This window comes from Eubalaena glacialis, chromosome 6, assembly GCF_028564815.1.
Source record: "Eubalaena glacialis isolate mEubGla1 chromosome 6, mEubGla1.1.hap2.+ XY, whole genome shotgun sequence".
Lineage (NCBI taxonomy): Eukaryota > Metazoa > Chordata > Mammalia > Artiodactyla > Balaenidae > Eubalaena > Eubalaena glacialis.
The window spans coordinates 84,828,026-84,848,268 of NC_083721.1; the positions used below are offsets into that span (position 1 = coordinate 84,828,026).

General features: G+C 38.8%; 1 protein-coding gene and 1 pseudogene across 3 annotated transcripts in view; both read right to left on the bottom strand.

Moving 5' to 3' along the window:
- The window catches only part of YEATS2 (YEATS domain containing 2), a 108,583-nt gene that overhangs the window by 77,804 nt on the left and 10,536 nt on the right, over positions 1-20,243 (bottom strand). For all 3 annotated transcript variants that reach the window (XM_061194433.1, XM_061194432.1, XM_061194434.1), the window contains exon 2: positions 3,368-3,485. In XM_061194433.1, the coding sequence (XP_061050416.1) occupies positions 3,368-3,467 (100 nt within the window). In that variant the 5' untranslated portion in view covers positions 3,468-3,485. The remainder of the gene's footprint in view (positions 1-3,367; positions 3,486-20,243) is intronic.
- Positions 7,984-8,468, bottom strand: LOC133093481 (large ribosomal subunit protein eL29-like; annotated as a pseudogene).

Genomic DNA, 20,243 nt, shown 5'->3' on the forward strand with positions numbered 1-20,243 from the left:
AGAACCCTCAGAATGGGAGAAAATATTTGCAAATGAAGCAACTTAACAAAGGATTAATCTCCAAAATTTACAAGCAGCTCATGCAGCTCAATATCAAAAAAACAAACAACCCAATCCAAGAATGGGCAGAAGACCTAAATAGACATTTCTCCAAAGAAGATATACAGGTTGCCAACAAACACATGCAACGATGCTCAACATCACTAATCATTAGAGAAATGCAAATCAAAACCACCATGAGGTATCACCTCACACCGGCCAGAATGGCCATCATCAAAAAATCTACAAACAATAAATGTTGGAGAGGGTGTGGAGAAAAGGGAACCCTCTTGCACTGTTGGTGGGAATGTAAATTAATACAGTCACTATGGAGAACAGTATAGTGGTTCCTTAAAAAACTAAAAATAGAACTACCATATGACCCAGCAATACCACTACTGGGCATATACTCTGAGAAAACCATAATTCAAAAAGAGACATGTACCACAATGTTCACTGCAGCTCTATTTACAATAGTCAGGACATGGAAGCAACCTAAGTGTCCATCGACAGATGAATGGATAAAGAAGATGTGGCACATATATACAATGGAATATTACTCAGCCATAAAAGAAATGAAATTGAGTTATTTACAGTGAGGTGGACGGACCTAGAGTCTGTCATACAGAGTGAAGTAAGTCAGAAAGAGAAAAACAAATACCGTACGCTAACACATATATATGGAATCTAAAAAAAAAATGGTTCTGAAGAACCTAGGGCAGGACAGGTATAAAGACGCAGATGTAGAGAGTGGACTTGAGGACACGGGGAGGGGGAAGGGGAAGCTGGGACGAAGTGAGAGAGTGGCATGGACATATATACACTACCAAATGTAAAATACATAGCTAGTGGGAAGCAGCCGCATAGCACATGGAGATCAGCTCGGTGCTTTGTGACCACCTAGAGGGGTGGGATAGGGAGGGTGGGAGGGAGACGCAAGAGGGAGGAGATATGGGGATATATGTATACGTATAGCTGATTCACTTTGTTATACAGCAGAAACTAACACACCACCGTAAAGCAATTATACTCCAATAAAGATGTTAAATAAATAAATAAATAAATAAAACTAGTGCTGGTATAAGCATTCTTGTGGATATGCCTGCATTGAAGCAAATGACTAAGCTTTCCTCATATCTGATGAAAAGAGTTTTTTCTAGTATTACTGTATGTATCCTTGTATATATAAACCTTGTATATATTTAGAAACCAGCAGATAATCTTAGGGGAGGCTAAAAGTCAGAGACTGTTATCAATGCAGGCTGTTTTATCATAAGCTTCTCAGAAAAAAGCAATTCTAAATTATCTCTTTCATGAAATAAGGAAAACTAAAGCCAAACAAAATAAAACCATATAAGAAAAGGGAAGCATCCTGGGACTTCCCTGGTGGCGCAGTGGTTTAGAATCCACCTGCCAATGCAGGGGACACGGGTTCAAGCCCTGGTCCAGCAAGATCCCACATGCCACAGAGCAACTGAGCCCGTGCACCACAACTACTGAGCCTGCGCTCTAGAGCCCGCGAGCCACAACTACTGAAGCCCGTGTGCCACAACTACTGAAGCCCACATGCCTAGAGCCCGTGCTCCGCAACAGGAGAAGCCAGTGCAATGAGAAGCCCGCGCGCCACAACGAAGAGTAGCCCCCGCTCGCCGCAACTAGAGAAAGCCCGTGTGCAGCAACGAAGACCCAATGCAGCCAAAAGTAAATAAATAAATAAATTTATATTAAAAAAAAAAAAAAAAAGAAAAGAAAAGGGAAGCATCCTACCAAACCTACTTTGAGAAAAATTCTGAAGAATAAAAATAAAATCTTTATTAGGAATTAGGTTGAGAATGGACACCAAGAAGAAGAACGGCAAATTGGCACTTAGTAACAAAAAACTGTCCCTGCTTAGGCTACGTATTTGGGAACTTACATTAGATTTAAATTGAAATTACGATGTTTCCTAAAACAGTAAGTTTTCCCTTTTCTTATTTTTATTACAAAAAAGATACGCCATGTGATGCATTTGAATAATGAATTTAAGTTTCATGATACTTTCATATTTATCTGACTTGTTATTGAAAGCAAATGATATATCCTTGTAAATAAAATTACAACTGAACGGAGAGAAAAGTTTCAGTGAAATGTTTTTATTGTTTGGAACTGGATTTGATCATTTCCGGTACACAGAGACTTTTGTGGGGTACATATGACTTGACTGCACTTACACAGACAGGAATTTCCTTCACCACTTAACCTTGGGGCTCTGATCTCTGTGGAGCTGCAGCACCTTATCTATGACTTTGAGACCTTCTTCATCTAGCTGTAATAACTTACATAGATTTATTTTTTAAATAAACAGTAATGAATTTTAGCAATATTTTGTATTAGAAACTCAAATATAGCCACTTTTTTTGAGACAGCTTAAAACATTCTGGGTAACTACAGATGATCTGGTCTTCAACTAATTAAATGATCTTGGGCAAGTAATTTAATGCCTCTGAGCCTTAACTAAGCCACCACCAGCTAAGTGCAGAGATCAGTGTTTCCCAAATTTCCATCATTCATATCCCACCTTCAAGTTACCTACCACATCTGAGAACCATGTGAAACATCTAATTAACGCCATTAAATAGTATTTTTAAAAAGTGTTAGCCCTTGGGGGGAGGGATAAATAAGGAGCTTGGGATGAAGATACACCCACTACTATACATAAGATAGATAACCAACAAGGACCTACTGTATAGCACAGGGAACTCTACTCGACATTCTGTGATAATCTATATGAGAAAAGAATCTAAAAAAGAATGACTATATGTATGTATATAACTGAATCACTTTGCTGTACACCTGAAACTAACACAACATTTAAAATCAACTATACTCCAATAGAATTAAAAAAAAAAAAAAAAAAAAAGTTAGCCTTATCCTAAGCAGTAGCCATGAAACTGCAAGTCTGATAAGACCATTATCTTTTCTATAGACATTAACACTAACTATTAAAATAAAAAACCTTAATTCATGTACCACCTATAATCATCTCACATGATACCACATTGTAGTACACACATTGCTAAGACTTTATGATTACACCTAACATACAATGATAGCTAAAACTTAGAGCCTGTCTCATTACTGATGCTTTCACAGTCTACCTGATTATGTTCCAGCCTTTTATGCCACACATGGTATATTACTACTAAACAGAGCACTTAGCTAATCCCTCTCACAAACCTCTTCAAAATATACACAATAATGGACATGCATTTCATTTTAGTTCCTATAAATCTTATAGGGAGGCATATGTCAACAAAGAAATAATTTCCTAAGGCAAGTGAATTTCTACCTGAATTCTCAATTGCTTTATGCCGCTTATTTGGCAGGGCCACAGATACATCCTCATAATCAGGGTCAGTTTCTTTGATTGTTCGCTTGATTCCAGACATGATGACATTCGTTCTTCACTGTGAAGCAATAATACATTAATTAATAACACTGCTTGATATCAATACTTATATGTGTACACACATACAAAAGGAATAAATATTACATAATACTGATATTTATAAGTCTGTGTAAATACACACACATCCCTTTTAAAGCTAAAAACATAACTAACTTCAAAAGTTCACTGAAAAAAAATCATCATCTGTTACAAAGCATGCGTTTCCCTTTCAAAAGAAAATCCTTTAACAAGGCAGCACATTGTTCAGACCTTCCAAAAGGAGCCAGGCTTTCCCAGAAGGGACCTCATATAGAAAGAAAAGAAACCAGATTTTGATGAAAACATGGTAAGCCCACAATATCCTGGAAACCACAATGCATCAAATATATTACAGAATACGAGCAATATAACTCAGTAAACAATTTATTATACAAATCCTCAGTAAATAATTTATTATACAAATCCTCTCTCTGGTATTTACATAGTACATGCTATATAACAAGTACTTAATAAATATTATTGTTACTGATCATTTATTATTATTCATAATAAACACAAACTGTATAGACTTATATTAAACTAACAAGCTTGCAATAAGGTAAACAAGTCCTAGGTATACAAGTCTCTAAACAAAACCGTCCCATAAATCTTTAGATCTGCACTGTCCCAATACATTAGCCACTAGCCATACGTGGCTCCTTAAAGTTAATTAAAATTAAATAATATTTAAAATTCAGTTCCTTTTCCTACATTTCAGAACACTAGCCACATTTCAAGTGCTCAATAGCCATCAGGGCCAGTAGCTACTAAATTGGACAACAGAGATGCAGACCATTTTATCACTGCAGAAAGTTCCACTGGACACCGCTCCTCTTCCAAACTGTGTTTCATTGAGCACTTATTAATATTTCATGGTCAGTTTAGGAAATGCTGTACAGATCAGCACTATCCAAAAGCAACATAATGTGAGCCACAAACGGAAATAAACATTTTCTAGTGCCCACATTTAAAAAAAGAAAAAGAAATGGGTGAAATTAATTTTAATAATACATTTTATTTAACCAATGTACCCAAAATATTATCATTCCAATGATATAATCAATATAAACAAATTAGCAATAAGATATTCTACATTCTTACTTTTGTACTAAGTCTTTTAAACCTAGAGTACACCTTAATTTGGACTAGCCACATTACAAAGGCTCAATAACAACCTGTGGTTAGTGGGTCTCTTACTGGGCAGCGAGGGTCTACTGACAGATAAGAAAACAGGTCCAGGGAGGTTAGATGAGTTGCCCCTTAGAAGATTGATCTATGACAGAAAAGACAAGAAGAGCTCCCTAATTTCCAAACCTCTCCTCTACCACTGATGGAGATTATTTACCTAACCAAAGGCAAAAATACACAAAATGTATTTATTGAGGTAATACACAGTTTTAAAATAAAATTAATGAAAATAAAATATAACTCAAAAATAATTATTTTTTTATTCACTCAAAGTTAAAACAGAAATAACAATTTAAAAGCCTCTCAGCTCTTAGTCCAGTTCTTTCACCCATCTCTGAGGTAGACTCACTTGATTCAGCTGGGAGAGACTCATTATGTAATGATATGTATGTAAATCCTGGATCTAGAACATTTTTCTTATAATTGTTATTTTGTATAATGGCCCTAAGTTTTAAAATGTCCTACCTGCCCCCCCCCAGCATTTATAAACATCCTAAATCAAGCCATTTAATGTTTGTTCACAATCATTACCTACCTGCTCTAATTTAAAATATAAATGAGTATTTTTGGAGAAGTCCTGAATCCAACTATTATTTTCTGTTTTAAAGCTTATAAAAAGTGAGAGTAGGGTATTGTTCTTTTAGCCTTCTCCATTTGGTCGGCAACTAGTTATAGACAACCTGAAAAAATCTTGGGCAGTTACATAAATAATACTTTCTTAAAAATCAATAAACCTGGGCTTCCCTGGTGGCACAGTGGTTGAGAATCTGCCTGACAATGCAGGGGACACGGGTTCGAGCCCTGGTCTGGGAAGATCCCACATGCCGCGGAGCAACTAGGCCCGTGAGCCACAATTACTGAGCCTGCGCGTCTGGAGCCTGTGCTCCGCAACAAGAGAGGCCGCGATAGTGAGAGGCCCGCGCACCGCGATGAAGAGTGGCCCCCGCTCGCCGCAACTAGAGAAAACCCTCGCACAGAAACGAAGACCCAGCACAGCCATAAATAAATAAATAAATAAATAAAATTTAAAATGTTAAAAAAAAAATCAATAAACCTCACTCCTTTTTCTTTAATGCAGATAGAAAAAGAACAACAACAACAAAACCTCCTACTATCAAGATAAACCTGGTATCAGAAGTAGATACATCATAGCAGATATCCAATCTGCTTTGCACCATACCATTTCCTCAGTGACCACCTGTCTTCTACAGTTTACCAATAGTCTTACTAGATTATCTGTAAAAATGAGTGAATCCAGCATCACCTTCACTCATCCATTCAGCGGACTTCATAATCTCCATATTCTCTTCCCACAACCCCTCTCTCCCCAAGTACTCTCAGGAGTAATGGTGGCTCCTCCCCCAAAAGGTTGGGGATTCTTGAAGAAAACAGTATTTTGTTTTACCCTCACTTAAGGGATAAAGCAAAATTCTCTTTTGACTTGTGCTCTAAAACTGAGAGAATAGAAGGGAAAAAAGAGAAGATTTTGGAGGTGCAAGGGGGTGGGGTGGGTAAGAAAGAAACCACCAATGAATTAACTTATGCTGCCAAGGTAATTCACATTTTCATGCAGCCCCTGTAATAAAGCCTTTCCTGTCATCTTTGGGCATAGGTTTGAGCTCCTCCTGATAAACATGTTGAGGAAGATTTAGGTCTGTACTGAACATTTTTAGTAATTGAGGTCTGCTTCTGTTCTACCAAGAACAATACTAAAGGACATACATGCCACATTCAAGTATATGCTACCTAAGGCTAGGCACATCTGCCAAGGCATGCTCTCACCATGATGTAATAAGTAAGTATGTGGAATGTGTAACAAATGATCCATGTAATAGTAAGTTTTGGATTCTTCTTGTCTGTCTTTGAGATTTATGAAAAGGAAATATGAACAGTTGTTAGATATTGTCAGGTTCAACTTTGAAACAAAATGTACTACTAATCCTCTTAAGGGTTTGAATCAAATGAAATTGAAAAGAATACTGACGTGGTAAACTGTTAAAAAAGAAAATCAGTTACTGTTCATAATTTGTCTGGGAGAAAGGATTTTCTCCATACCATGGGACCAAATCCAAATACAGAAATGTATGTAATGCTGATTCCTCTAATTTAAAAATGTTCTCTCATTGAAATAGCTTCTTTATAAAAAGTAAACACTGTCAATTTAAACTTTAAAAATACACATTCCCCTCCCCTCATGTATTGTAATACAATGTAAGAAAGCAAAACCACTCTGTATCACACCCATTCAAATAACATAAACAAGTCTAAGTTTTTGAAAAAGGTTAAATACCAAAAACAAACAAAACTTTTTAATGCTCTATACTTTGAAAAGAAAAATAATTTTTAAAGAAAAATTGTACAATTTAAACACAAAAATTATGTAATATAGAGTCACTAGAAATTCTTAGTAAAAGGTCTTAGTTCTCATGTTAGAGAAGACCTAGAATCTAGTCCTGGAACCCTGTCTTGCAAACACCACATCATACAAGACATGGCCAACTCTTGGGTAAAGGAATAAAATCTGATAAATAAGGTTCCTGGAAACTTTACTAAGTGAGGTATCTTCTCAATATAAAATTCTGTGATCCTCATGGCATTTGAATCTCATCAGAACCACTGTATTTCGTGCTTTCACTCAAGATGACTTTTCCTATCTGATTTAAGAGGGGGGATGGGGAGCAGCAGGTACAATCATCTTCCATCTGCTTCCATACAGACAGATGCTCCTAACATGTTAATAATGACTTTATAATTCTTTAGCCCTGTCCTTTCTGTAGTTTTCATTTCAAACAAAATATTTTCCCGTCTGTAAATAAGACAACTAGTGCTCCTTTATTAAACATGTGAATGAGAGAATCCATTCTCCTCTATTAGCCAGATAGACATGTCAAAAATGTCTACAAAAAACAAAACAGGAGAATGGGTAAACAAATTGTAGTATAACCAATGAACTCCCGATACAACCAACAACAGGAATAAATCTTCATTATGGTAAGTAAAAGAAGCCAGACACATAATAGGAGCATAAACTGAATGATCCTATTTACATGAAGTTCAAGAACACACAAATTAATCTATGGTGAACAAAAACAGAATAGTAGTTGGGGTGCTGGTAGTGGAGACTGACTGAGAAGAGGAATAAAGACTCTTTCTGGGGTGACAGAAATATTTTATATCTTTTTTTCCCCCGTTTATTTGTACAAATAGCACAGGAGGACACCAGTCCCATGCAGACAGCAGCCCAGGGGTCACACCAGTCCTTCTGCCCTCACATTGGTAGATAAAGGCCTCTATTCTGGAGCCTTTGTGGGGGCCTAGGCAGCTTTGGGAGCCTGAGCTGGACTGGAGTTGGAGCTGCAGCTGTACCTGCAGCTGCGGCCTTGGCCTTGGCCTTTGGCCGGCAGAGCCTTAAGGCTTTAGACCCTTAGCGATACGGGCACGAGCCTGTTTCCCAAACTTGAGGTGAGCGATGTACGCAAGCTGACTGAGCTTGTGGCTGCCGCCCTTTGGGATCTTGGGCTTGACCTCCTTGGGCTTTACGAGGGCCTTGATAGCCTCAGCATGTGCACTCATGGCCTTGGCGTTGTTGGCCTGGATCTTCTTTTGGCCCTTCTTGTGCTTCTCGGCAAAACACATATTTCTCAGGAACTTGGGGTCCACCCCCTTAAGAGATTCATATCATTGTGACTGGGGTTTCTTGATGCCATTTCTGTGCCATTTTCGGGACTGGTTGTACGTGGTGTGGTTCTTGGACTTGGCCATGTCTGCACCAGGGCCCACCGAATTTTTTTTTTTTTTTTTTTTTTTTTTGGCTGTGTTGGGTCTTCGTTGCTGTGCGCGGGCTTTCTCTAGTTGCGCTGAGCGGGGGCTACTCTTTGTTGCGGTGCGCGGGCTTCTCATTGTCGTGGCTTCTCTTGTTGCAGAGCACGGGCTCTAGGAGCGCAGGCTTCAGTAGTTGTGGCACGCAGGCTCAGTAGTTGTGGCTCACGGGCTCTAGAGCTCAGGCTCAGTAGTTGTGGCGCACGGGCTTAGTTGCTCCGCGGCATGTGGGATCTTCCCGGGCCAGGGCTTGAACCCATGTCCCTTGCAGTGGCAGGCGGATTCTTAACCACTGAGCCACCAGGGAAGCCCCGAAATATTTTTTATCTTAATAAAGGTGTAGGTTACACGGGTACATGCAATCGTTAAAAACTCATTCCAACTGTACACTTAAAATCTGTGTATTTCACTGTATGTAAACTGTAGCTCAGCTCAGAAAAGGACTATACAAACATATCTGAACATGCCCTCTCCTGCTTGAAATCTTCCAGTGGCTTCCCATAACTCTTAGAATAAAATCATACTTCCTAACATGACCTATAAAATGTTACATGAATTGGTCCCTGCCTGCTTCTCCATCCTTAATCATTAAGATCCAGACACACTGATTTTCTTTCTTTTTCTTAAAATGTTTTTTATTTTTATTCTTTTTTAAATTTATTTATTTCATTTATTTATTTTTGGCTGCGTTGGGTCTTTGTTGCTGTGTGCGGGCTTTCTCTAGTTGTGGCAAGCGGGGGCTACTCTTCGTTGCAGTGTGCAGGCTTCTCATTGCAGTGGCTTCTCTTGTTGCGGAGCACGGGCTCTAGGCGTGCTGGCTTCAGTAGTTGTGGCATGTGGGCTCAGTAGCTGTGGCTCACGGGCTCTAGAGCACAGGCTCAGTAGCTATGGTGCACGCGCTTCGATGCTCTGCAGCATATGGGATCTTCCCAGACCAGGGCTTGAACCCGTGTCCCCTGCATTGGCAGGCGGATTCTTAACTACTGCACCACTAAGAAAGCCTTGGTTTTCCTTCTATTCCTCAAAAACACCTCAATCATTCCTTAGGGTTTTTGGACTTATGGTTCCTTCTGCCTGGAATGCTCTTCCCCCAGGTTACCTTTACCAGATGCCAGCTCAAATGCCCGCCTTATCAGAGAAGGCCTTCCCTGATCATACTACCAAACACAGCTCTCCCCATATTCCCTCTCCAAAGTTCCTGGAAGGTCTCAATAAATTATTTGCTGAATAAATAAATGAAGGGATAACTAAAATACATGCCAAAATATACATACCCACAGGAAACAAACTACTAGCTTTCATCATTCTTTCTATAATACTTACAAATCTATTTGTTGATATTGCTATGCCTTCAAAGGTATTATAGCTAAATGTTTAAAATAAAGGGATATGCAAAGATATTACACACAGACACATGCAAACAAAAAGCATACATGGCAAGATTACTGGCAGAGAGAATAATTTAAGGCAAAAACCATTTAATACAAAAAAGATTATGTTACCATTAAAAGACACAATTGCAAAGATATGTCATAAACCATAAATCAAACAGCATCATGTCAAGACATACAAAACACAAAACAAACCAGAAATACAAGAATTTAAGAAAATCACAATCATAAGAGGAGAATTTGAACATGTCTCTCAGAAATTTAAAAGATCAAGAAAACAACAGATAAAAATACAGATGATATAGATAGTACAATTTACAAGCCAGATTTAATATATACATACAACTCTGAACCCAACAAAAAATATTTTAAATAGCTAGAAAAATTCATTAAATTAAATTATATAAGTTATATGAAGAAAGTCTCAATTACTGCAAAATTAGGATATGTTACAGCTATATTCTCTGATTTTGATAAAATTAAATATGAAATTATTAACAAACACTCACTATGATATGAAAGAAGGAAATTTCAATAAGACTATTTAAAAATTATCAGCAAAAAGGAAACAATATATCTAAACCTATGGAGATGTGGCCAAAAGGCATCCTCAGAGGAAAAGGAGAAACCAGTTTTCATTTCCAAATACAAGCAGATACAAATCCAGTCCAGCAGGGTATTCCCCCCCCCCCCCAATGTTCACTGCAACACTCCTTACAATAGCGAAGACATGGAAGCAACCAAAATGTCCACCAACATATGAATATAGGTAAAGAATATGTGATACATATATATATATACAATGGAATATGACTCAGCCACAAAATAGAAGAAAATAATGCCAATTGCAGTAACATGGATGGACCCAGAGATGATTGTACTAAGTGAAGTAAGTCAGACAGAGCAAGACAAACATTGTATGATATCACTTCTAGGTGGAACCTAAAAATTGATGCAAATGAACTAACTTACAAAACAGAGGCAGACTCACAGACTTGGAAAACAAACTTATGGTTACCAAAGGGGAAAGGTGGGGGGTAGGGATAAATCAGGAACTTGGGGTAAACATACGAATACTACTATATATAACATAGATAAGCAACAAGGACCTACTGTATAGCACAGGGAACTCTACTCAATATTCTGGGAATACCTTTATCAGAAAAGAATCTGAAAAAGAATGAATATATGCATATGTGTAACTGAATCACTTCCAGCAGAGTATTAAAAGAACTGTGCATCGTGACTAGAAGGTTTTATTACCAGCAATAAACGGAGCATTGGGGAGATCCAGAAGCAAGGTGATTTGAACTGCATAGGTCTAACATTGGACCTTTACAAATATATAAATGCAACTGACTTTCAGTAATCCAAATTCATATGATCCATTTCATGAATTATACTTTGCAAACTAAAAATAGCAGCAGCTTCTACTCCAACACCATCCAGGCTTCTCAAAGACTGCCCAATGTGCATGCTGAGAAAGAATAACCATTTTAATATTATACTGACAAAAATCATTAGGCATGAAGAAGTCCTTTCAAAAAAATCAAAATATATATTTCAGTGTCAATTTAAATTTTTTCCTCTATTTGAAGATTACTCATAGAGCTGTCATCTCCCATTGATACTGATAACTGAAAATCTTCTTCCCAAAATTATGCTTATTTTTCACAATACAAGCTATCTGAAGTAGCCTATTTATAGGAAAGACTCAGATCAAGGGAAATCTAAAAGGGAGAAGAGAAGATTTTGTTCTGATTTTCATTTAAGTTGGTACCAACAAAAACTCCATCTTAAATGAAACTGAGTTATTTGTAGTGAGGTGGATGTACCTAGACTCTGTCATACAGAGTGAAGTAAGTCAGAAAGAGAAAAATAAATACCGTATGCTAACACATATATAAGGAATCTAAAAAAAAAAAAAGTGGTTCTGAAGAACCTAGGGGCAGGACAGGAATAAAGACACAGACGTAGAGAATGGACCTGAGGACACGGGGAGAGGGAAGGGTAAGCTGGGACAAAGTGAGAGAGTGGCATGGACATATATACACTACCAAATGTAAAATAGATAGCTAGTGGGAAGCAGCTGCATAGCACATGGAGATCAGCTCGGTGCTTTGTGACCACCTAGAGGGGTGGGACAGAGAGGGTGGGAGGGAGGGAGACGCAAGAGGGAGGAGATATGGGGATATATGTATATGTATAGCTGATTCACTTTGTTATGAAGCAGAAACTAAAACACCATTGTAAAGCAATTATACTCCAATAAAGATGTTAAAAAAGAAAAAAAAACAAAACTCCATCCTAGTTATTCTAAGCCAGGTCTTATACACAAAACCGAGTCTACCGCAGTCCCCCCTTATCTGTGGGGGATACGTTCCAAGACCCCAGTGGATGCCTGAAACAAAGAACAGTAGTGAACCCTGTCTTCTGTTTTTCTCTTTCACCACAAATTTAATGCCTTTTCCATCTTAACTAGGTACTCTTCACACACCGTAGCCATAAATTTTGCAATATGAGGTGTGAAAAAAAAAAACTAGCACGAATTTCTTTTTCCTGCTTGACAATTTCATGGATGGAAGATTCGTTCATAAGGCAGATCTTAGCAACCTCAGCATACAACTTCTTTCCTTATTAACTTTCATCTTTTCACCTAAAGGAAGCACTTTACGGCTTCTCTTTGGCATATCTGAATTGCCAGCATAACCACTCTTTCACTTTGGTGCCATTATAAAGTAAAATAAGGATGACTTGAACACAAGCACTGATACCTCAACAGTTGATGTGATACCAAGATGGCTACTAAGTGACTAAAGGGCAGAATACACAGGACAAAGGGATGATTCACATCCCAGGTGGGACAGAACTGGGATGGCACAAGATTTCATCATGTTAACTCAGAATGGTGAGAAATTTAAAACTTCTGTCTGGATAAACAACAAGGTCCTACTGTATAGCACAGCGAACTATATTCAATATCCTGTGATAAACCATAACGGAAAAGAATATGAAAAAGAAGAATGTATACATACGTATAACTGAATCACTTTGGTGTACAGCAGAAATTAACACAACTTGCAAATCAACTAAACTTCAATAAAATAAATTTAAAAAAAGAGATCAGGAGAGGTGGAGTCAAGATGGCGTACTAGGAGGACGCGGAATGCCCGTTTCCTCACAACTAGGGCACCTACCAGGCACCAGTGGGGGACCACAGACACCAAAGGGGACAGGAGGAACCCCCACTAACCGGATAGGACATGTGGCATGGGGGGAGTGAAGGGGGAGGAGAAGTGGAGGCAGGAGGGGACTGGCACCCCAGAGGGGCGGCTAGGGGAGGGGAAGGGATCCCACGCCAGAAGGGGGAAATTGGGGAAGCACTGGGAGGGCAGAGGATCAAAAGGAAGCGTGGCCAGGTTTGCCCTGTCCACTTGGACCCCCAGGAACCTGTTGAGATCCCGGGCCTGATCCTCTGCCCACCTAGGCCCCCTCCAGCCGGGCGGGTCCTGAGGGAGTGGGAGGGAGGGAAAGGGGAGCAAAGGTAAGGCCGGACCTCCAGGACCGGCACCCCTGAGGGGCGGCTGGGGTAGGGGAGGAGTTCCTACACCCAGTGGGACCCACCAACGGTTAGGGGGCCAGCGGGATGGGGCAGACCCTGGGGGAGACGGTGGGGGAGGGGCACGGAGGAAGGGAAGGGAACGGGGCCAGCGCTTTCCCTGTCCACTTATGCACCAGGAAGCCTGCTGGGCTCCTGGGTCTAATCCTCTGTCCTCAGAGCCTCCCTCCTGCTGTGCAGAACCCAAGCCCCGCCCCACACCCCCACCCAGGGCCCCACCTCTACACTCAGTCCCCCTCCAATGCGCGGGGCCTAAACCCCACCCACACACCCTCACCCAGCGCCCTATCTCCAAACTTCAGGGAACTCCACATTCCAGAGGCCCTCCTTTCCACGTGCTGCCTCTCCGTTTCTGCGCAGGTCCTGAACAGAGAACCGTACCCAGGCTTGAACGGTGCCCCGCCTAGGCCCCGCCCCATGCTCAAATGTCACTGCCCTCACCGGCCTAGGTCCCGCCCCACCCTAAACCCTGCCCCTAAGTTCCACCCCCACCTAAACTCCACCCCCAAAGCCAAGGCTTTTTTCTTTTTTTTTTTCGTTTTCTTTTCTTTTTTCCTCTTTTAGATTGGGCTTCTGTTTTACCTTGTTGATTCATTGTTCTTGACTCTTTTATATTTTTTATTTTTCCTAATAAATCTTTTATTTTTCTAATTTTATTTTATTCTTTATATTTTGTTAGTGATCCCTCCTTTTGACTTGTTCCCCCTCTTTTTTTTTCTTTTTTCTGTTGCGGTTTTCTTTTACCTTGTTGCAGTTGTCTCAATTATAGTTTTATTTCTACTAATACATTTTTTATCTTTCTAATTTTATTTTATTATTCTTTGATATTGTACTGCTCCTTTTTTTCTTTCTCTCTTCCCTTTTTTTTTTTAACCATGCCACAAAGCTTGCGGGATCTTGGTTCTCAGTCTGGAGGTTGGGCCTGAGCTCCTGTGGTGGGAGTTCCAAGTCCAAACCGCTGTACTAACAGAGAACCTCAGACCCCAGAAAATATCAATCGGAGTGAGCCCTCCCAGAGGTCCTCACCTCAGCACCAAGACCCAGCTCTATCCAACTGCCTGCAAACTCCAGTGTTGCACATCTCAGGCCAAACAACCAGTAAGACAGGAATACAGCACCACCCATCAAAAAAACAAAAAAAATATGAAACGACAAAAAAATACATTACAGACGAAGAAGCAAGGTAAAAACCTACAAGACCAAATACATGAAGATGAAATAGGCAACCTACCTGAAAAAGAATTCAAAGTAATGATAGTAAAGATGATCCAAAATCTCGGAGACAGAACGGAGAAAATACAAGAAACATTCAACGAGGATCTAGAAGAACTAAAGAGCAAACAGTGATGAGCAACACAATTACCGAAATTAAAAATACTCTAGAAAGAATCAATAACAGAATAACTGGGGCAGAAGAACAGATAAGTGAGCTGGAAGATAAAATGGTGGAAATAACTGCCAGGGAGCAGAATAAAGAAAAAAGAATGAAAAGAAGTGAGGACAGTCTCAGAGACCTCTGGGACAACATTAAATGCAACAACATTCGAACTATAGGGGTCCCAGAAGAAGAAGAGAAAAAGAAAGGGTCTGAGAAAATATTTGAAGAGATTACAGTTGAAAACTTCCCTAACATAGGAAAGGAAATAGTCAATCAAGTCCAGGAAACACAGAGAGTACCATACAGGATAAACCCAAAGAGAAACACACCGAGACACATATTAATCAAACTATCAAAAATTAAATGCAAAGAAAAAATATTAAAAGCAGCAAGGGAAAAGCAACAAATAACATGTAAGGGAATACCCATAAGGTTCACAGCTGATTTTTCAGCAGAAACTCTGCAAGTGAGAAGGGAGTGGCAGGACATATTTAAAGTGCTGAATAGGAAAAACCTACAACCAAGATTACCCTACCCAGCGAGGATCTCATTCAGACCTGATGGAGAAATTAAAACCTTTACAGATAACCAAAAGTTAAGAGAATTCAGCATCACCAAACCAGCTTTACAACAAATGCTAAAGGAACTTCTCTAGGCAGGAAACACATGAGAAGGAAAAGACCTACAAAAACAAACCAAAAACAATTAGAAAACGGTAATAGGAACACACATATCAATAATTTCCTTAAATGTAAATGGATTAAATGCTCCAACCAAAAGACATAGACTGGTTGAATGGATACAAAAACAAGACCCATACACATGCTGTCTACAAGAGACCCACTTCAGACCTAGCTAGGGACACATACAGATTGAAAGTGAGGGGATGGAAAAAGATATTCCATGCAAATAGAAATCAAAAGAAATCTGGAGTAGCAATTCTCATATCAGACAAAATAGACTTTAAAATAAAGACTATTATAAGAGACAAAGAAGGACACTACATAATGATCAAGGGATCAATCCACGAAGAAAATATAACAATTGTAAACATTTAAGCACCCAACATAGGAGTACCTCAATACCTAAGGCAAATGCTAACAGTCATAAAAGGGGAAATCGACAGTAACACAATAATAGCAGGGGACTTTAACACCCCACTTTCACCAATGGACAGATCATCCAAAATGAAAATAAATAAGGAAACACAAGCTTTAAATGACACATTAAACAAGATGGACTTAATTGATATTTATAGGACATTCCATCCACAAACAACAGAATACACTTTCTTCTCAAGTGCTCATGGAACATTTTCCAGGACAGACCATATCTTGGGTCACAAATCAAGCCTTGGTAAATTTAAGAAAACTGAAATCGTATCAAGTATCTTTTCCGACCAAATCGCTGTGAGACTAGATATCAATTACAGGAAAAAAACAGTAAAAAATACAAACACATGGAGGCTAAATAATACGCTACTAAATAACCAAGAGATCACTGGAGAAATCAAAGTGGAAATCAAAAAATACCTAGAAACAAATGACAATGAAAACACGACGACCCAAAACCTATGCGATGCAGCAAAAGCAGTTCTAAGAGGGAAGTTTATAGCAATACAACCCTACCTCAAGAAACAAGAAACATCTCAAATAAACAACCTAACCTTACACCTAAAGCAGTTAGAGAAAGAAGAACAAAAAAAAAACCCCAAAGTTAGCAGAAGGAAAGAAATCATAAAGATCAGATCAGAAATAAATGAAAAAGAAATGAAAGAAACAACAGCAAAGATCAATAAAACTAAAAGTTGGTTCTTTGAGAAGATAAACAAAATTGATAAACCATTAGCCAGACTCATCAAGAAAAAAAGGGAGAAGATGCAAATCAACAGAATTAAAAATGAAAAAGAAGTAAACTGACACTGCAGAAATACAAAGGATCATGAGAGATTACTACAAGCAACTCTATGCCAATAAAATGGACAACCTGGAAGAAATGGACAAATTCTTAGAAAAGCACAACCTTCCGAGACTGAACCAGGAAAAAATAGAAAATATAAACAGACCAATCACAAGCACTGAAATTGAAACTGTGATTAAAAATCTTCCAACAAACAAAAGCCCAGGACCAGATGGCTTCACAGGCGAATTCTATCAAACATTCAGAGAAGGGCTAACACCTGTCCTTCTCAAACTCTTCCAAAATACAGCAGAGGGAGGAACACTCCCAAACTCATTCTATGAGGCCACCATCACCCTGATACCAAAACCAGACAAAGATGTCACAAAAAAACTACAGGCCAACATCTCTGATGAATACAGATGCAAAAATCCTCAACAAAATACTAGCAAACAAAATCCAACAGCACATTAAAAGGATCATACACCACGATGAAGTGGGATTTATCCCAGGAATGCAAGGATTCTTCAGTATATGCAAATCAATCAATGTGATACACCATATTAACAAATTGAAGGAGAAAAACCATATGATAATCTCAATAGATGCATAAAAAGCTTTTGACAAAATTCAATACCCATTTATGATAAAATCTCTCCAGAAAGTAGGCATAGAGGGAACCTACCTCAACATAATAAAGGCCATATATGACAAACCCACAGCTAACATCATTCTCAATGGTGAAAAACTGAAACCATTTCTTCTAAGATCAGGAACAAGACAAGGTTGCCCACTCTCACCACTATTATTCAACATAGTTTTGGAAGTTTTAGCCACAGCAATCAGAGAAGAAAAAGAAATAAAAGGAATCCAAATCGGAAAAGAAGAAGTAAAACTGTCACTGTTTGCAGATGACATGATACTATACATAGAGAATCCTAAAGATGCTACCAGAAAACTACTAGAGCTAATCAATGAATTTGGTAGAGTAGCAGGATACAAAATTAATGCACAGAAATCTCTTGCATTCCTATACACTAATGATGAAAAATCTGAAAGAGAAATTAAGGAAACACTCCCATTTACCATTGCAGCAAAAAGAATAAAATATCTAGGAATAAACCTACCTTAGGAGGCAAAAGACCTGTATGTGGAAAACTATAGGACACTGATGAAAAAAATTAAAGATGATACAAACTGATGGAGAGAGATACTATGTTCTTGGATTGAAAGAATCAACATTGTGAAAATGACTATACTACCCAAAGCAATCTACAGATTCAATGTAACCCCTAACAAACTACCAATGGCATTTTTCACAGAACTAGAACAAAAAATTGCACAGTTTGTATGGAAACACAAAAGAGCCCGAATAGCCAAAACAATCTTGAGAAAGAAAAACGGAGCTGGAGGAATCAGGCTCCCTGACTTCAGACTATACTACAAAGCTACAGTAATCAAGACAATATGGTACTGGCACAAAAACAGAAATATAGATCAATGGAACAGGATAGAAAGCCCAAAGATAAACCCACGCACATACGGTTACCTTATCTTTCATAAAGGAGGCAAGAATATACAGTGGAGAAAAGACAGCCTCTTCAATAAGTGGTGCTGGGAAAACTGGACAGCTACACGTAAAAGAATGAAATGAGAACACTCCCTAACATCGTACACAAAAATAAACTCAAAATGGATTAAAGACTTAAATGTAAGGCCAGACACTATCAAACTCTTAGAGGAAAACATAGGCAGAACACTCTATGACATAAATCACAGAAACATCCTTTTTGACCTACCTCCTAGAGAAATGGAAATAAAAACAAACAAATGAGACCTAGTGAAACTTAAAAGCTTTTGCACAGCAAAGGAAACCATAAACAAGACGAAAAGACAACCCTCAGAATGGGAGACAGTATTTCCCCACTAAGCAACTGACAAAGGATTAATCTCCAAAATTTACAAGCAGCTCATGCAGCTCAATACCAGAAAAACAAACAACCCAACCCAAAAATGGGCAGAAGACCTAAACAGACATTTCTCCAAAGAAGATACACAGATTGGCAACAAACACATGAAAAGATGCTCAATATCACTAATCATTAGAGAAATGCAAATTGAAACTACAATGAGGTGTCACCTCTCACTGGTCAGAAAATGGCCATCATCAAAAAATTTACAAATAATAAATGCTGGCGAGGGTGTGGAGAAAAGAGAACCCTCTTGCACTGTTGGTGGGAATGTAAATTGATACAGCCATTATGGAGAACAGTATGGAGGTTCCTTAAAAAACTAAAAATAGAACTACCATACAACCCAGCAATCCCACTACTGGGCATATACCCTGAGAAAACCATAATTCAAAGAGACATGTACAATGTTCACTGCAGCACTATTTACAATAGCCAGGACATGGAAGCAACCTAAGTGTCCATCGACAGATGAATGGATAAAGAAGATGTGGCACATATATACAATGGAATATTACTCAACCATAAAAAGAAATGAAATTGAGTTATTTGTAGTGAGGTGCATGGAGCTAGAGTCTGTCATATAGAGTGAAGTAAGTCAGAAAGAGAAAAACAAATACTGTATGCTGGGACTTCCCTGGTGGCGCGGTGGCTAAGAATCCGCCTGCCAATGCAGGTGACACAGGTTTGAGCCCTGTGTCGGCCAACACAATCACTGTTTCTTCAACTCACCTGGTACGGGAAAAAATAGGTCTTTTAAATAAAAATAGCCACAATTTTACACTGGACCAGAATGGTGGGAAGCTGATAGAGGTTGGTCATTTGCATCAAACTGATGTGATCCACTCGGTTGATGTGGCCATCCCCAGTGTGACATGTAAAGAGGTGAGCAAAATGGGACAGTTAGACAGCTGAGCTCAAAAAAACTGTTTCATTATTTAAGTATTATATATTTCCAGGCCAAAAACACCTACTTTCCTATTATAAATAAAACTGCTTAACACTACATAAGTTGCTATATAAGGTCTGTCCCAGGATCCACTCAGGACAGTATTCTGTCTCCAGTCTTACAAAGTAACAAGAAAAAGAGCTTAGGATCAAACAGCTATTCTAAATTATGAACGCCCTGCTTCTATCCATTAGTGCAACAACTGGAGAGCTGGCTTTAGGTAGGTTTACCCTTCCTTTACCCGAGCTCTTAAACATACTCTTTGTAGACAGACTGAGCTATCTGGGAAGTTTACAGGTTTTGATGTATTTACGGTAAGTTCTTCTTAAGTTGACAGAAGGTAGGCCATATAACATTCCATTAACTTCCTTGGAGCCACTTTCAGACAAAAATCACTGGAATTATCTAAAGTGATAATTCTGACGCATATGACAATCTTGTTGTTTCAGTTGTGAAGCCATAAAAGTTTCCTTTCCAAGAGAAGCAAAAAGAGGAAAAAAAAAAGACTTGTCTACAAATAAGGGC